Source organism: Phallusia mammillata, chromosome 3, assembly GCF_965637545.1.
Source record: "Phallusia mammillata chromosome 3, kaPhaMamm4.hap1.1, whole genome shotgun sequence".
Lineage (NCBI taxonomy): Eukaryota > Metazoa > Chordata > Ascidiacea > Phlebobranchia > Ascidiidae > Phallusia > Phallusia mammillata.
This window is the reverse complement of record NC_137254.1, coordinates 18,838,398-18,855,542: the sequence shown is the minus strand read 5'-3', so window position 1 is coordinate 18,855,542 and position 17,145 is coordinate 18,838,398. Positions and strand designations below refer to the sequence as shown.

General features: G+C 37.1%; 2 protein-coding genes, 1 non-coding gene and 1 pseudogene across 3 annotated transcripts; 1 reads left to right on the top strand and 3 right to left on the bottom strand.

Moving 5' to 3' along the window:
* Positions 1-672: 672 nt before the first annotated feature.
* LOC145220743 (5.8S ribosomal RNA) lies at positions 673-826 on the bottom strand. Its single transcript, XR_013858263.1, has one exon. It is a non-coding gene; the product is annotated as a 5.8S ribosomal RNA (ribosomal RNA).
* Positions 827-2,845: 2,019 nt separating this feature from the next.
* LOC145221363 (small subunit ribosomal RNA) lies at positions 2,846-4,055 on the bottom strand (annotated as a pseudogene).
* A 314-nt stretch (positions 4,056-4,369) lies between these two features.
* Positions 4,370-9,342, bottom strand: LOC145219987 (mitochondrial amidoxime-reducing component 1-like). Its single transcript, XM_080087280.1, has 7 exons — positions 9,043-9,342; positions 6,606-6,776; positions 6,224-6,377; positions 5,578-5,718; positions 5,293-5,354; positions 5,157-5,231; positions 4,370-4,781 (listed from the first exon to the last, which is right to left on the bottom strand). Exons 1-7 carry the CDS (start codon positions 9,273-9,275, stop codon positions 4,661-4,663), a joined length of 957 nt encoding a protein of 318 aa, XP_079943406.1. The 5' UTR covers positions 9,276-9,342; the 3' UTR covers positions 4,370-4,660.
* Positions 9,343-12,167: 2,825 nt separating this feature from the next.
* Positions 12,168-15,945, top strand: LOC145219097 (endoplasmic reticulum lectin 1-like). The gene is made up of 6 exons (XM_080086474.1): positions 12,168-12,870; positions 12,936-13,079; positions 13,256-13,352; positions 13,739-13,901; positions 14,477-14,633; positions 14,874-15,945. Exons 1-6 carry the CDS (start codon positions 12,202-12,204, stop codon positions 15,123-15,125), a joined length of 1,482 nt encoding a protein of 493 aa, XP_079942600.1. The 5' UTR covers positions 12,168-12,201; the 3' UTR covers positions 15,126-15,945.
* Positions 15,946-17,145: the final 1,200 nt, after the last annotated feature.

The following is a 17,145-nucleotide window of genomic DNA, read 5'->3' as shown; positions in this document are numbered from 1 at the left end:
TTTTACGATCCCGTACCACCTGGACGCTCTGCACTACCACGCGTACCACCATAGAGCACTAATGTGCTCTACAGTGTTCTATGGTACCACTTCTTGCAGAACAACTAATTTGTTTGAATAATATTTCATTCAACGCTATCTTAAGCACCAAAACAGTAGATATATCTATCAAGAGCAATCATTTGACATAATTAACGCCCACTGTGCCGCAGCGTTGTTCGGCTTTTCATAGCAAGTAGCAACAATGCTTTTTGTTGAGAATTGACATGACCTGTATTTTGAAGATCGTAATGATACGAAACAACAGGAATAGTTACGTAACAATGACAATAGGCCTAGGGACTGTTTTTTTTTTAATTGGAGCCCAGCTCCAGGCGTTCGTCGACGACGAGCCTACCACGGCGGCGGGCGTTCTGCGACGGGCATTAGACGGCGGGCGCTTGACTGTCAGGGCGAGCTCGTGAGCCGCAGTCCTATTCGAGGCCGACTCGCGAGACTCGCTCGCCTGCGTCGCCGTGCCGCGTCGCAACCCAAATTGCACGCAGTAGGCAGTTCGTGCTGTCATAAGCGGGACGACCAGCGCGCCCGTACGGATCGCCAGCCGACACCGCACCAGCCCGACGCGGCTTCTCCTTTTTAGGGGAGACAAACCACGCGGGAGCGTTTGAAACGCGACCCTGAGGCGGGAGCGGCTCCGGGATTGACCCGACGCCGCAATTTGCGTTCAGAACGTCGATGCTCAATGTGTTCTGCAATTCACATTAATTCACGCAGCTAGCTGCGTCCTTCAGCGACTCGCGAGCCGAGTGGTCCACCGCCAAGAACCCTCGATTGACATTTGTTCTGCACTGCGCCGCGCACAATGTCATAGCATTCGAAAACTAGAAGGGTGGCTCAGCACATATTTCAATTGCACATACACTATAACCTATTTTGAAACGTTAATATATTTCCTACACTTTTTTTATATTGGGTCCCATACCACCCACTGTCTTTTATAACCTTAGTTGTTTCTGCAGGCAGAAACTCATGCGTCCCCCACACATGCAAAGTTAAAAACTATGCATTTCAAAAGACAACCATCAGTAAGTTTGGTATTTTAAGAAAAACTGTGGTCAGATCTTCGCTTAAATAATCATGCTATTAAAAGTAATGCAAATCTGATTCAATTCACACATTGTTTGAAGTTTGTCCTATTTAGTGCTCTATTTATAGAAAAGAAGGGATAAATAGTGGCAAAATAAAGTGAAACACAAAAATCGACACCTATAAATAGCAAATTCTACAAGCTGTCTAAATTTCATTCAATTCCGACACAGTTTTAAAAAATCGCCCATTTTAGGGGGCTGGTTAGGTAGATGTTAAAGCTATAGGGTGAAACATAACAATCGACACCTAAAAATTACATAATCTACTAACCATCCCAATGTCATTTTAGACATTGTTAAAAACATGGACCCATTTTGGGGGGCCTAGTGGGGTAAATGTTGGGAAGACAGGGTTGAACACAGCAATCAACAATTATAAATGACAAACTCTGCAAACTGTCCAAATTTCATCCAATTCAGACAATGTTTAAAAAATTCACCCATTTTAGGGGGCAAGAGGGGTAAATATTGGGACTTCAGGGTTAAACACAACAATCGACACCTATAAATGACAAACTCTGACTGTCCAAATTTCATTTAATTCCAACACTGTTAAAAATTTCACCCTTTTTAGGGGGTTAGTGGGGTAACTGATGGGGTTTTACACCCAAAAGTATAAAATATGAAACCACAATGACCCAAGCAACAGTCCTGTAAAATTTTATCCAAATCGGTCAATGTTTAAAAGTTTGACCACTAGAGGTGTCATTATCAACATTCGTTAACAAATCTGACGTCATAAGGCTGTTAACACCCCCTCTGAGCAAAACCGTCCGCCAAGTATTACACAAACACAAGTACCATATGTTCTGTTGCCTATATTATACTATTACACCAAAGAAATTTTCTGTTTGTGGTGCGCAGCAACCTACAAAAACGTTTTACATTTCGGGGTCTAGCGGGGTAAATACTGGGGTTATCACGTCAAACGAAGTAGATGGCACATCTGCATAACCATATCTACCATCTCTGAAAGTTTCATCGAAATCCATCAAACATTTCATGGCAAAGTGGGGTGGACAAACTTCAGGGAAGAAAAACAAAACAAGAAAAAAACAAAAAACAAATCGAGTAAAATCAACATGTGTCCCCTTCAGGGAAGGGGACCCATAATTACTGGCGCCGAGCGGTCGACCCGACCTAGTCGGTTCGCCGACGCATGAAGCCGGCTTCGCGGAGCTGGCACTCGGCACGCAATTTACCAGGTGACCGTTGGGATCCCGGCAGCAGCCGGGGTACCTTCGCCGTTCGGGCGGTCGCGCGCACATTGGAGTAACGCACGTGCGGTCGCAGCCATTTCTCGAGCCTCGCCTCGCCTCGACCGTTGCGCTGACGCCCAACGTCGACCGTTAATGATCCTTCCGCAGGTTCACCTACGGAAACCTTGTTACGACTTTTACTTCCTCTAAATCAGGGGTTCCAACCTGTGGTACGCGTACCACTAGTGGTACGCGAAGGTTTTTCAGGTGGTACGCGAGTAGCTTTCGTGTTTTGCACCACAACCTGGATTCACATCTTTATCATTTATGTATCTGATTTTGTTGACCAATTGGTGGACAGTAAACAAAAAAAATCAATTTAGGTGTGGTGCTTTAGTGTTACTTTAGTAGGCCAATTATTGTTTGGAATAAAGATTCGATCAAATTAGTTGTTCTGCAAGAAATGGTACGCGTGGCAGTAAAGAGCGCCCAAGTGGTACGAGATCGCAAAAAGGTTGGGAACCCCTGCTCTAAATGATCAAGTTAGATCGTCTTCTCGGACACCGGCCCGGCCGTTGCCGACCGCGCCAGGTCCAATCGGAGGACCTCACTAAACCATTCAATCGGTAGTAGCGACGGGCGGTGTGTACAAAGGGCAGGGACGTAATCAACGCGAGCTGATGACTCGCGCTTACTGGGCATTCCTCGTTCAAGGGAAACAATTGCAATTCCCTATCCCTAGCACGGCCGGGGTTCAGCGGGTTACCCGGACCTTTCGGCCAAGGCGAGCACACGCTGATCCGGTCAGTGTAGCGCGCGTGCGGCCCCGAACATCTAAGGGCATCACGGACCTGTTATTGCTCAATCTCGTGTGGCTAAACGCCACTAGTCCCTCTAAGAAGTTAAACGCCGACCGATCGGGTCGCGTAACTAGTTAGCAAGCCAGAGTCTCGTTCGTTATCGGAATTAACCAGACAAATCGCTCCACCAACTAAGAACGGCCATGCACCTCCACCCACAGAATCAAGAAAGAGCTCTCAATCTGTCAATCCTCACTGTGTCCGGGCCGGGTGAGATTCCCCGTGTTGAGTCAAATTAAGCCGCAGGCTCCACGCCTGGTGGTGCCCTTCCGTCAATTCCTTTAAGTTTCAGCTTTGCAACCATACTTCGCCCGGAACCCAAAGACTTTGGTTTCCCGCAAGCTGCCGGGGAGGTCGTCAAACTAACGCCCCCCGATCGCTGGTTGACATCGTTTATAGTCAGAACTAGGACGGTATCTGATCGTCTTCGAACCTCTGACTTTCGCTCTTGATTAAAGAAAACATTCTTGGCAAATGCTTTCGCAGTCGCTCGTCTTGCGCCGATCCAAGAATTTCACCTCTAGCGGCACAGTACGAATGCCCCCGTCTTTTATGAGACATCGTGAGGAAATTGGTGCCTTTAATATAAATCAGTGATTCCCAACATTTCTGTGCTCGTGCACCACTTTCTTTAAGGCTACTCATCGGGCCTGCCTACCACCTGAGTACAACGAGGAGCTAAGTACACTAAAATGCCGAATCTAAAACGTCATTTGACACAAAATTTCCCAAAAGAAATTAAAAATTTAATTCATTCTATGTGCTTTTTGCACTTGCAGTACAACAACCTTATTCCCCGGAAACTAGTTTGTTAATGAGCGAATAATGGTTTTATGACGAAACAATTTAAGAAAAAAATTGTTTACAAAAAAGTTACTAGCGTCCTAATTTTGCATCAGCATAGCAAGTGATGCACAACCCGATGTTTTAACAAACGTTTTTTTGCCAGAATTTTGTGTGCAAAAAGTGCTTTGTGTGCAAAAATACAAAATAAATAAATAACCAAGTGTGTTCGCTTACAACCTGTTGGGAACCACTGATATAAATTGATGTTCTAATAATATTTAATTGGTGCCTATTCCTTTTTATTCCACAAAAAAGGTATGCCACACACAGTACATAACAGAATATACATTCCTTTTTACATAGCTCACCTCATTGACAGATTTTAAACATAATTGTATTGTGCATCAAAATTTACCCTGGCACTTCGCATGATATTGCAAAAAATAGATTACTACAACTGAATACACTCACACCTGAAGTTGGGTATTTATACATACTTTGCAAAATTAGAAAAAGGTAGGGAAAGTTTGCAACACTTTGAAGTGAACCACATACAGCAGCATAATTTCACAAGCTATTTGACATAACAAAATTTTGCAGCAACATATAAATAATACACTCATTACTAAATCACTGTTCATACTCTCTTTAAATGTTAAGAACCAGATTAGGACACATAAACACTGTCCCCAACATTTATAACACCAGGATTAAGAATTACCATGTGGACTCCCAACAGAGGATCATGGCCATAAATATGTTTCAGGGTTTTGTCACATTGGCGATACCTGACAAACGTAAAAAAGTTGGTATAGAAATACACCTCAACAATTATGATTGAATATAATTTGAGTGCAGAGGGAACTAATCATTATGTTTGTAAAAGGTAAAAATATTTTTTTTAACAAATAATGATTCTTCATAATAAAAAACTTATAATGATAGATTTACATGCCCAATATAGTAGGTATTCCTTTTTGGTTGTAATGAGTAATTCAATGGTTCATAAAGTCTGTTCCTATTTTTCACTCAAGACTCAATATTTGTTGGTACCCATGGAGGTCATTGGAGAAGCCAGAAAGCTTTTAGCTCAGAACATCATTACTGGTTAAATACACTTTAAACAACTAGTTCGTATTTATAGTTTGTTCAATTTAACTTACGCTTTTAATGTTTTCAATGGTTCACCATCACTGTCTTTAATTCCAGAAGTTGGATCAACTGTTGTCAAAAGACACCTAAATAAAATAAGTTATTTACAAAAGTGTATATTCAACTTCAGAAAAGTTTTGGGTTTACCTTGCACAGAATTTCATGAACTTCATCTCAACCACTCCAATCTTCACATTTGTCCAGCTATCCTAAAAAGTAAATTTTGTTCCTAATTAATAGATGTCACAAAACATAAGAAACAAAATTACTGAAACCAAACTAAAAGTTCATTATTTTTTTAGTGTATCTTTTCACAAATATTTTTAAAGAATATTTGTGCAAAATATATTGGCATTACAAAAATATTTATTTTTGCCAATACAACTTGGATTTGTTTATGACTCACATTACTACCTAATATTTTCTACCAACCTCTTCATAAGCTGAACAGCCAGTTATTAAAATACTTGGCCGAAAGTTCCTGGCTGAAATATTAATATCTACACGTGAACTAAGATCATCAACAGATGCTTCTGATAAAATGTTACAAGGAGCACAGTCATGGTACACAATCTGTAAAAAACACAATAAATATTTAATGTTTTTATTGAGCAAGATTGTTGTGTTTGTACTTAACCGAATTGAGCAAATAATGATCTACATTACAACAATTAGAACTGTGAATGCACATAGCAGCAGGTCTTTAGTTTTATTTGTCAAAAATGCTTTAAAAGGCCTTAGTCACCCTAATCCAGGGGTGCGCAACCTTTACGTGATGGCCGCATCACATATACTTTTTTCACCAATGGTCACCAAGTGTCTTCTTGTTTTTGTTTATAAAATACTGAAGTAAAAATAGTTTTATCTCATGTATATACTATCTAAAAGCCAAGATTAATTTCTGATAATACTCTTTTTAGTCCGACAAAATCTGTTTGGGAGCAGCTTTAAACTCCCAACATATAATATGTAAAGTATTACTTATGTCATGACAGCCAGTACATATGTTGTAGCAAACATGTTCATGCCCGCATAAACTCGTCCGCCACAGGTTGTGCACCCCTGCTCCAGTCCTTACCTTTCCAGGGGGACTAGAAATTTCTCCACGAGCATCTCGTGGTGTTGCATTTCTTGGATAGTAAACTAACCGATAATCAGCATTGAAGTATTTTTGCAACCAATTAGCCACTTCATCACCACAATCCACACCAGCTATGTCATTACCCCAAACTCTGTAATAACAACATGTGTCATTCACTTTAGCTGTAAGCCATGTTGAAAGACAAGCAAATATTTGGTAAATCTAATGCAAACACAAAATATTTAATTCCAGAAGTTGTATGCATAAACACCTGTTTATGTAATTACACAATTTGTAATGCAGGCATATGAACTCACACACCCATTAGAGGGCAATTTCAAACAGCAATACAAAAATTAAAGTTTTTTTGTTAAATTACCTGCAGTTCATAGCATCAGAAACATTCGTTGGGATAGGTACATTAATATCTTCCATTTCTGGTCCAGAAAGTGTGATTGAATTTAAGCTAACATGGCTTTTTACCATAACCAGTCGTGGTTCTTGTCTTCCAGTTACCATTTGGCCATTTGGGCTTACTACCAAAAAACATCTGCAAATAAGTTTTGCAAAAAAATGAACCTGAATCGATCATAAAAGCAAGTTTGTTTTACAATCAAAAGAAAAGCTTTTATTTTTAAAAAAACACATTGAATATATTACTTTTATTAAGTTTTTCTGGATGATAAACAATGCACGATGCACCAACTAGTTACTTTGTGTGTAACCAATTTTTTCATTACATATATTTTTTTAAATTCATTGGCCAGTAAATATTTGGTTTATAACTGGATTGTTTTTTTACTTGATTAAAAAAATTGTCGGTGAAATGCTCCAAACTTGTATATGTTAGTGGTTATTTACACAGCAATGCCTTTAGGCAAATTCCAGCATAAACACTTGTTTCCAACATCCTTTTTTTTTGATTTTTTGTCATGTTTTTTTTGGGAACATATCAAACTTACATTTTTTTGTTGGACAAGCATCATATCATTATGTATATATACATGGTAGTTTTGGGGTTGTGTCCTAAAGTATATATAATATATATTCTTTTTTAATTAAAAAAAGTAGTTGGTGTTTTTACTTTTTACTTTTTTTTTTTTCACAATAACTTGACATAACTTTTGAAGTGTCCATAATGTTATTATTAGTCTGAAACACATAACAGTCACCCTCCAGTTGCAATATCAATGTTGTACCTAAATAAGTGATTCTTAAACATCCTAACCACAATGATTTTGTTATTTTCAAGGTCACATTGTATCCCTAAATATATTTTGCCCAGTCTGCAGAGTGTGGCAGCTGTACGCTCAAATTAAAAAAAAACTTTGACACACCAATTTTTTGGGGTTGCATGTGAAAATTTTGCACCAAAGGCATTTAATTGGTCTTGTATTTTCTTTGCTTTGTGCCTGCTGAAATTGGTCTTGCACAGGGGACCAGTTGGTCCTGCATGCCAGAGATCTCGTTGGGAACTGCCCATGTTCTGCAGACTGGTATTTTAGGGTGTTGTATACCAGTTTTTTGCCATGAATTTTCAAACCAAAACTACAGCCTGACATTTGTTTCAAAAATTCTTATTTAACATAAAATAAACACTAATAATGCAAAGACGAAATAAGCCATTTATCACTTCATAAAATAATACATTATTCTTTTTCTTACAAATAGTAACTTATTTCATTACAAAACTAGAAGGGTGGCTTAGCACATTTTGTTGTTGCATTTACACTATAACCTATTTTAAAACATTAATATAATGCAATTCAAGAGATAACCATAAGGAAGTGGGGTGTTGTAAGGTAAAACACAGTGATCGGCACTGTGCTTAAATAATAATACTATGTAGAATACAAACTATAAAATTAGATTCACCCCAGATATTGTTTGAAGTATGTCCTATTTAACGTTTTAAAAAACTGACCTATTTTAGAGGGCTAGTAGGGTAACTAATTGGGTTCGACACACAAACTAAAAAATATAAAAAACTACAATGACTCAATCAATAGTACTGCAAAATTTCAGCCAAATCCGCCAATGTTTAAAATTTCGACCACTAGAGGTGTTTTGAGCAACAACCGTTAATGTTTCTGACGTCATAGGGCTGCTAACAAGCCCCTAACTGCCATGGCGCAAAAACGTCCACCAAGCAACCCACCAACGAGCAACATACAACTGGTTACCCTTGTAACACTATTGCGCCAAAGAAATCTTTCGTTTGTGGTGCCCAGTAACATACAAATACGATTTACACTTTAGGGGCTTGTGGGGTAAATGTTAGGACTACAGGGTTGAACACAACAATTGACACCTATAAATGGCATACCATACAAGAAATCCAAATTTCAGCCAATTCTGACACTGTTTAAAAACTCACCCATTTTAGGGGGCTAGCGGGGTAAATATTGGGGTTATCAACAAAAACAAAGTGGGATGCACATCTACATGAATATATCTACCATCTGTGTAAATTTTAGCCAAATCCATCAAACATTTGATGGAAAAACGAGTCGGACAAACTTTGGGGAACAAATACCCATTTTAGGGGGCTAGCGGGGTAAATACTAGGGTTATCAACAAAAACAAAGTGGGATGCACATCTACATAACTATATCTACCATCTGTGTAAATTTCAGCCAAATCCATCAAACATTTGATGGAAAAATGAGTCGGACAAACTTTGGGAAGAAAAAAAAAGAAAGAAAAAAAACAAAAAAAAACAAAAACAATTTGAGTAAAATCAATATGCGTCCCCTTCAGGGAAGGGGACCCATAATAATGTTTCGATTTCCGACCAACAGCCAATCAAAAATCACCTGTCATCTGAATGTTCTGTGCCAACTTTGCCCACTCCAAATGAAGTAATATTTGCTGATTCTAATTCCTCTCCTCTTGATGATTTGATTGGATATAAGTATATCTTAGAAACATTTGCCACTTTTCTCCAGGACACCTTTTTCTTTTTAGAGTATAACAAATACACAACAGAAACAGCAGCAGCTAAAGCCAAACTGCTTCCAATTAATATCTGGTTTGTGGTTAGACCCATTGCCAACACAAAACTTTTGCAGTACACCTATTAGTCTATTACCGCTATACAAACACGAAAACAAGTATTGTAAAGAATGAAACGTCAATTAACCTAAAAATGCATGTTATCCAAACAGAAAAGTTAGTTTTCCACAGTAGATGATTAAATTGTAAGTGTATTTTTAATAATAACCCATTTTGCATTTATAATTATAATTAATTTGGTACACCAAATTACCGTATAAACACACTTTTTGATATACACACTTTTGATACACATTTACACTTTTAAGATAATACGTTTGGGTACCTGACTTATTTTCAGTCCAAGTTCATTGACCAATAAAGTGCAGAGTTGCAGACTAACCATATTTATACAATTAAGAATATGCGTGATGCCGGTTTGTTTACAATGCATTCATACATCGCACGTTGCAGATCAGTTGGTGCTTGTTCGACCGTGAAATACCTTCGGGTTCAAGGGTCAATGTAAGGCAACAGAAACAGATGATTTCCGGACACTGCTGCACGTGGTGGTTTTGACAAAAGATTGTTAGCCCCCCTCGATTGTAAAACGATGAAGTTTTTTTATGGACAAACCATAAGAAAGGACAAACGCGAATAGGCTAAATTGAGTTCCGACTTCCGACAAAACCGAATTTTCGGCAGTTTTGCTGAATAAATTCGCCCGAATCACAAATCATTTGTATTTATGTTAAGTTTTTGGTGTAAAAAAGTCAAATAGGTTGTTACACAATGCTACTGAGCATGAGCGCCGAGTTTCACAAAAATGCAAGGTGGCGACCGTAAAATATGACGTCACTTTATATGACTAATGACTCAATGATTTTAAAAGTACTTTTAAAATCATTGAATGACTAATGAGTGCAATCACAAGAACTCAAACCCCAACAAACTTCTCACAGAACGCAAAGTTTGTCATGATTTCCACAAATGTGACTCTACGAGGTGAAACTTCTTGCTCTAACGTACATCTGTGCCAATTTATAGAAAAATATTAGGCTCGGAATGTCTTTTTATTTGATCGTAACATTGGCTTAGCGATGTATGCATTTGTATATGGGCGACCTACGTAAACAAGTATCGGTTAAAGTCATTTCGTTGGCAAATACTGTTTGAGATCAGAAATGTGACTCTACGAGGTGAAACTTCTTGCTCTAACGTACATCTGTGCCAATTTATAGAAAAATATTAGGCTCGGAATGTATTTTTATTTCTTTCGTAACATTGGCTTAGCGATGTATGCATTTGTATATGGGCGACTTATGTAAACAAGTATCGGTTAAAGTCATTTCGTTGGCAAATACTGTTTGAGACCAGAAATGTGACTCTACGAGGTGAAACTTCTTGCTCTAACGTACATCTGTGCCAATTTATAGAAAAATATTAGGCTCGGAATGTTTTTTTATTTGATCGTAACATTGGATTAGCGATGTATGCATTTGTATATGGGCGACTTATGTAAACAAGTATCGGTTAAAGTCATTTCGTTGGCAAATACTGTTTGAGACCAGAAATGTGACTCTACGAGGTGAAACTTCTTGCTCTAACGTACATTTGTGCCAATTTATAGAGAAATATTAGGCTCGGAATGTATTTTTATTTCTTTCGTAACATTGGCTTAGCGATGTATGCATTTGTATATGGGCGACCTACGTAAACAAGTATCGGTTAAAGTCATTTCGTTGGCAAATACTGTTTGAGACCAGAAATGTGTCTCTACGAGGTGAAACTTCTTGCTCTAACGTACATCTGTGCCAATTTATAGAAAAATATTAGGCTCGGAATGTCTTTTTATTTATTTCATAACATTGGCTTAGCGATGTATGCATTTGTATATGGGCGACTTATGTAAACAAGTATCGGTTAAAGTCATTTCGTTGGCAAATACTGTTTGAGACCAGAAATGTGTCTCTACGAGGTGAAACTTCTTGCTCTAACGTACATCTGTGCCAATTTATAGAAAAATATTAGGCTCGGAATGTCTTTTTATTTCTTTCATAACATTGGCTTAGCGATGTATGCATTTGTATATGGGCGACCTACGTAAACAAGTATCGGTTAAAGTCATTTCGTTGGCAAATACTGTTTGAGACCAGAAATGTGACTCTACGAGGTGAAACTTCTTGCTCTGACGTACATCTGTGCCAATTTATAGAAAAATATTAGGCTCGGAATGTCTTTTTATTTCTTTCATATCATTGGCTTAGCGAAGTATGCATTTGTATATGGGCGACTTATGTAAACAAGTATCGGTTAAAGTCATTTCGTTGGCAAATACTGTTTGAAAAAAGAAATGTGACTTTACAAGCTGAAACGTTTTCTCTCATACCTCAAAATGTCGATTTGTACGTACCTTGACCACTCTCTATGGTTTAAAAAAAATAAAAATGAAAAAAAAATTTGGAAACTGTACGCAGTGGTGCGTAACGCTTATTAACCTTTTTCGCACTTACCATTTCGGCGAAATGATGATGGTCACGTGCTATTGTAAACCAATGGAATAACAAACTGGTTAGCCGACCCAGAGCTGTGCAAGTGTGCATTCCTAAAAAAAGGTAAACACAAACGCGGTGTATGGATCACGTGACTTAACGTAACGTGTCTGTTCAGTGTTCGCTCAGGTGTGTAGTAAATAAAAATGGATATCTGGATCTGACTGACTGGTGACTATTTCGTTTTAAAATGTTGCTGGTTTTAAATGCCCTCGTTTATGCGTTTTATTAAATACTTTTTGTGTCTCTGCAATAACTAATTAAACTATGCACTGATTTTCCCATATAATCAGGTATTTATAACTGTTTGCTTTTTCACAAAGCAAAGCATGCAAGCTATAGCATTCTCACCAGATTTTTTGCAACCGCTGAACAGACTCCATAATTACGTTGTGTCTTCTAAAACTGTAAGTTGTGTGTTGCAGCATAATGAATATTTTCGGGTTTGTTATTGTTACTTTGGTAAATTTAGCCTATTGTGGGGAACATTTTTCCCCATTGAAAGATGACATAGCATATAAAATCAATTGGCTTGGAAGCCAGGATCCACTAGAAAGTGCAAACAAGGAACTGGAATATAAGAAAGAAGACTCATTTGTTATCACCTCTGCCAACAATGAACGCTACACATGCACCGTTCCAACCAAACTTTCCTCAACAGGCAAGGATGGGGACCTTAATAGTAAGGGTTCCACTCCACCTCATGCTCTTCTAGCACCAATTTTTAAAAAGAGAGTCTGCACTTATAGGTTTGAACCATACTGGACATATGAACTGTGTCATGGTAAGCACATTCGACAGTACCATGAAGAACGAGTAAGAACAAGTGGAAAAAGTGACGAGACTGATGGAATTATAATGCAAACTGAGAGTGGGAAAAAAATACTTGTGGAAAACGCTGAAGAGAAGAGTAGTTATGTTAAAACAACAGAGTTCACTTTGGGTAAAATTTCAGACAGCATAGACAAAGATGGATTTTTGTTAAACCCAGGCAAGTGGCCAGTAACTTCCAAAGATGTTCCATTTAAAGTCATTGATGGTGTGAAAACGCCATATTATCCAGTGGTTATGGCTGATGGTACACCCTGTGATTTAAAGGCAAGTCAAATTTGGGTTTTTGGCAAATAGTTGTTAGAACCTGTATTAAATATTTTTTTCCACAGTCCGGATCAAGCCGTAAAAGCACCATCATTTATATTTGTCGACCAACAGGACGTAATGAAATTATATCAATAACAGAAACCAGTTCATGTGAATATGAGTTGATTGTGCCTTCACCAGATTTGTGTCGCAATCCACTGTACAATGTAAGATAGTATGCTGCATTTAAAATAAACATGCATTTATGTGCAAGTTTGTAGTTTAAAAACAATATACAGAGGATTTAATTATAACATCCAATAAATAAATAATAAAGCTTGTACATGTATTGTATTTACATGTTATGTAACCCTTTATTTAAAGCATGTTTTTGTGAACTTAGATTGAGGGAAAAGGTGTAAATGACATTCAGTGTGTTCCCATGGATGGTTCTCCAACAAAACCGCGAAAATTTTTTGATATTGAAGAAGCTTTAGCAGGTATATACAGCGTACGAACTTGGTTGGTATGCGTTATATATTGTTGTTGATGCAGAAAACTGGCAAGATTTATTTTTGTAAACTGAATACATGCACACATAATATAAATCTTGTTCAATTTAGCACAATAAATGGTTGGAAAAATCATTGCAGTAGACAAATTTGCAAACTTTATTTGAACACCCTCTACTGTTTATATATTATATACTTAGCAGGACAAGTATTGAAAAGATTCAGCACTAAAAATAACTGAAGTAATCTGTAAAAAAATGCAACTATTGTAACCAGAGTTTCCAGCATGTGCAATAATAAAGGCTGTTAATGCGAAAATTTTAAATATAGATGGATTGTACTGCTTACAAAGTATTAACAAAAATTTTTTGCAGCATCTGAAAAAACGGCTCAGATGGCACAAAAGACAGATGAACCATTGAAAAATGAACTTCACAGGGTTGAGGAAACCACTATTTCACCACTTGTTGACAAATCGCTACTAAAAGATTTTTTGTCTGGAAGTTTTTGTTTAACAGGTGGAAGTGGTTGGTGGAGGTAAGTTGAAAATTTGCAATTTAAAATATTTTTACACATACTCTTACAAAAAACTGAATTGCACCACACAAAGTGACTACTGCTTTGCACCATGTGCTGTATGTTATGATAATAAGGGTGTAGTTTCAATAGTGATCATTGGTATGTCAGACCTCACATGCAGACAAAATTACAGGTGTTTTGGTTAACACTGTATTTAAGGAAAAAATAAATGTTTCCTTTAAAAGAACACACAGTGCCTATCAATCAACAATTTAATTTTTTGTGGGCTGGTCTTCCTATGCCTGTGGAAATTAAAAGGGTTCTAAATAATACCCAATAAATGTAAAAACAAAATACGTACCACTCATAATGATAGAAAATTTGGATGATAGCAATGATATATGTGTTTGTGTTTTTTGGAAAGTATGATCAAGCAGGCCTATCTTGTTGGTAAAGTAGTCTTTACCTAAACATTTTGCATTAAAAGCTGATGATGATGTTGTATTAGTTTTTCACTGTTATGAAGTATATAATTGATTAAAAACTAACATAACAAAACACGAAATTTGCTAAGTTGTCTTTTTGATACATAGGTTTGAATTTTGCTATGGAAAACATGTTCATCAATATCATGATGATTCAAGATTGGGCAGAACAACAATTGTTGTTGGAACATGGAATAGTGAACAACATGAGGAATGGGCCAAACTTCCAACATCAAAAACTAAAGTTATGAGACCTGATAAAGATGTAAGATTGTGTACCTAGAAACATGTTTTTTATTTGTTAGTAAATTAAGATCTCTACAAGTAAATTTTTCTCATAGAAAAGTTGTTTTTACACAACATTTTGAGGTACCACTTAGTTAACCCAATGTTTTTTCTGTTTTGTTGTAAACACAGTGTGATACCTTACCACCAACCTTTCTTTTTGAAACGAATAATGCATACCATCTTGCAGAAAAAAGTTTTCACGTTCCCATTTTTTCAGGGCAAGGCTGTTGTGTCCAAGGTTCAGCACTTTTACAGTAATGGTGAAACATGTGATGTTACTGGAAAACCCAGACAGGTTGTGGTTCAATTGAAATGCAAGAAAGACGCATTAAGCCCACATGCAGTCACTATCTACTTGCTGGAGCCTTCAACATGCCAATACATTTTAGGTGTTGAATCACTTATAGTATGTGATTTACTGGACTCTGCTGATGATTTAGGCTTGCTTAATGCTGATGCTTTGCCATAGTGGTTTAGTTTTTCGGTTTCTTGAGATTTTTATTTATATATGAGAGTCTATGGGCTGCTGTTGCACTAAGTACATTATGTTTATTTTCAAAGTCGGTTTTCTGGTTACTAATCCAGAATAGCAGTAAGCATTTTTCAACAAATGTCAATTTGCTCATTTGTTTTCACAGAAGATACGTTTTATCTGACACAACAATTCCAAAACCAATGTGAAACACCACACATTTCACCATTCAAACAAAGACTTAACATGTAACGTAATCGTAAAGCACATGTGATTTTTTTCTTTTTAAGTGTTTAAAATCATTTTCAAATGAGGTTAAATAATAAAGATTGCTGCTGTAATTTTAATTTTTTTGAGTAAGTGGGGTATTTGTGAAAACAAAAGAAAAACTTAGGATATGTTGTGGGGTAATAATTTTTGTAAAGGTTGCTTCCATTATTGTGATACAAATGTATTTTATTTTGAGAAAAACAATCTTTGGATGTGTTGTGCATTTAATTATTGTAATATTGGTCAAAAATACTAAACGTTTTGGTTTGAACATTTTTCAACAACTTTGTCATTGTTTTGTATGTGTTTAAAACACAAACAAGTAAAATATTGTTAAAAAAACTTCTGTATGAAAATGTTGCTATATGTTGTGGGTACTGAAAGTTGGAAACCATTGGCACAGCGTAATAATACATGTGGTTTGCTGCAACAAAGCTATATTTCAACCAGTAAACTTTTACAACATATACTCCCTGTGAATTTGCGCGTGGGTGTACTAAACACACTTTTGTAACAAATAAAACCGTCACGGACATGTGGATTTAAATAGGAGATTGGCTGAAACACTATCAAAAATGATTTTGAATGGCACATAGAGTAATATTACTAGCATGCCAAAACTCAAAAGTAACGCACATTTAAATGGCACGTTGAGTTCTAATACTTGCAGGCCAAAAGTAACGCATTTTGGGACAGGTTTAATAGACAAATAAACGAGTTTTTGTAGCAAAACATCAGCAAAGTCGATTCTATATACAGTTAATATGTAAAATTTACACGGCAAAATAGTACGACTTTTTATGCAGCATGCAAAATGAAGCCAACATTACCGGACTTTCGTTTCACATCAGAGTTTTTATACATTTAGCCATTTCATCTACTATAGACAAACAGTTTAAAATCGGTTAGCCTAATCCACCTTCGAATGTTCTGTAAACTCGGAAGTTAACAAACCCAAAAGCAATTTATCGCACTATACGTGGTCCCAACAAAACCCAACACAAAATTTCCAAAAGCACAGCAACAGAAAAAAATGCAAAGCTGTTATTGTCACATCACCGGAACAGTTGGCATTGTGATGCAATGATACATAACATGTGAAGTGTACGTTCTTATACACTTCCAACTTAAGGCCGTTCGCGTTCACAGTTTTTATGATCCTTAGGGTTGTTCGCCGCAGCAGCTGCACAATCAAATAAGCATAATAAAAACAAACTTTGGATAAAATTAGATTGTGAATCAAACTGAAGCTTATTTTTTTAAATTGTTGTGGTATTTGGCCAGGTTGTGCCTAAAAAGGCGTGAGGTTTCTGTTAGTTCAATCTGTTTTGTTTGGGATACATTCTTCGAACTTGTATGTTGACTGCGAGTATGCATTCGTTTTAACGACCGGATTATTATCTATATTTTGAAGCTGTTGTTATTTAAGTGCAGAATTGTTTATACCAGATCGAGGATCGGTAGTCTCTTGCAATGCTTGTCAATCCGCGGCTGTCTGTTCAGTTTAGCATACTTTCAAGTCATTGCATGAGCCTTAATCAAAATGGTATCTATAGCAGGAGAAACGGCGTAATCGAATACTGCACGAGTTGTAATTTGAAATCTATTTCGTAAGCCCCCAATAAAACCACGAACCCGCAAATTCACGCAAACCCTGATTTAGGAACTAAACTGTTCCACACAAATGCGACAGGCAGTGCCCGAACTCGCCATGCGCAATCTGCAACTAGTCAGTTTTATCCCCTTA

Bases quoted from the DNA above. Each gene is read 5' to 3' on its own strand.
- LOC145219097 (XM_080086474.1), top strand. From the start codon at position 12,202: ATGAATATTTTCGGGTTTGTTATTGTTACTTTGGTAAATTTAGCCTAT. The intron at 12,871-12,935 runs GCAAGTCAAATT...TTTTTTCCACAG, and splicing joins GTACACCCTGTGATTTAAAG to TCCGGATCAAGCCGTAAAAG. The intron at 13,902-14,476 runs GTAAGTTGAAAA...TTTGATACATAG, and splicing joins GGTGGAAGTGGTTGGTGGAG to GTTTGAATTTTGCTATGGAA.
- LOC145219987 (XM_080087280.1), bottom strand. From the start codon at position 9,275: ATGGGTCTAACCACAAACCAGATATTAATTGGAAGCAGTTTGGCTTTA. The intron at 5,355-5,577 runs GTTGGTAGAAAA...TTTACTTTTTAG, and splicing joins GCTGTTCAGCTTATGAAGAG to GATAGCTGGACAAATGTGAA. The intron at 5,232-5,292 runs GTAAACCCAAAA...TATTTTATTTAG, and splicing joins TTCATGAAATTCTGTGCAAG to GTGTCTTTTGACAACAGTTG.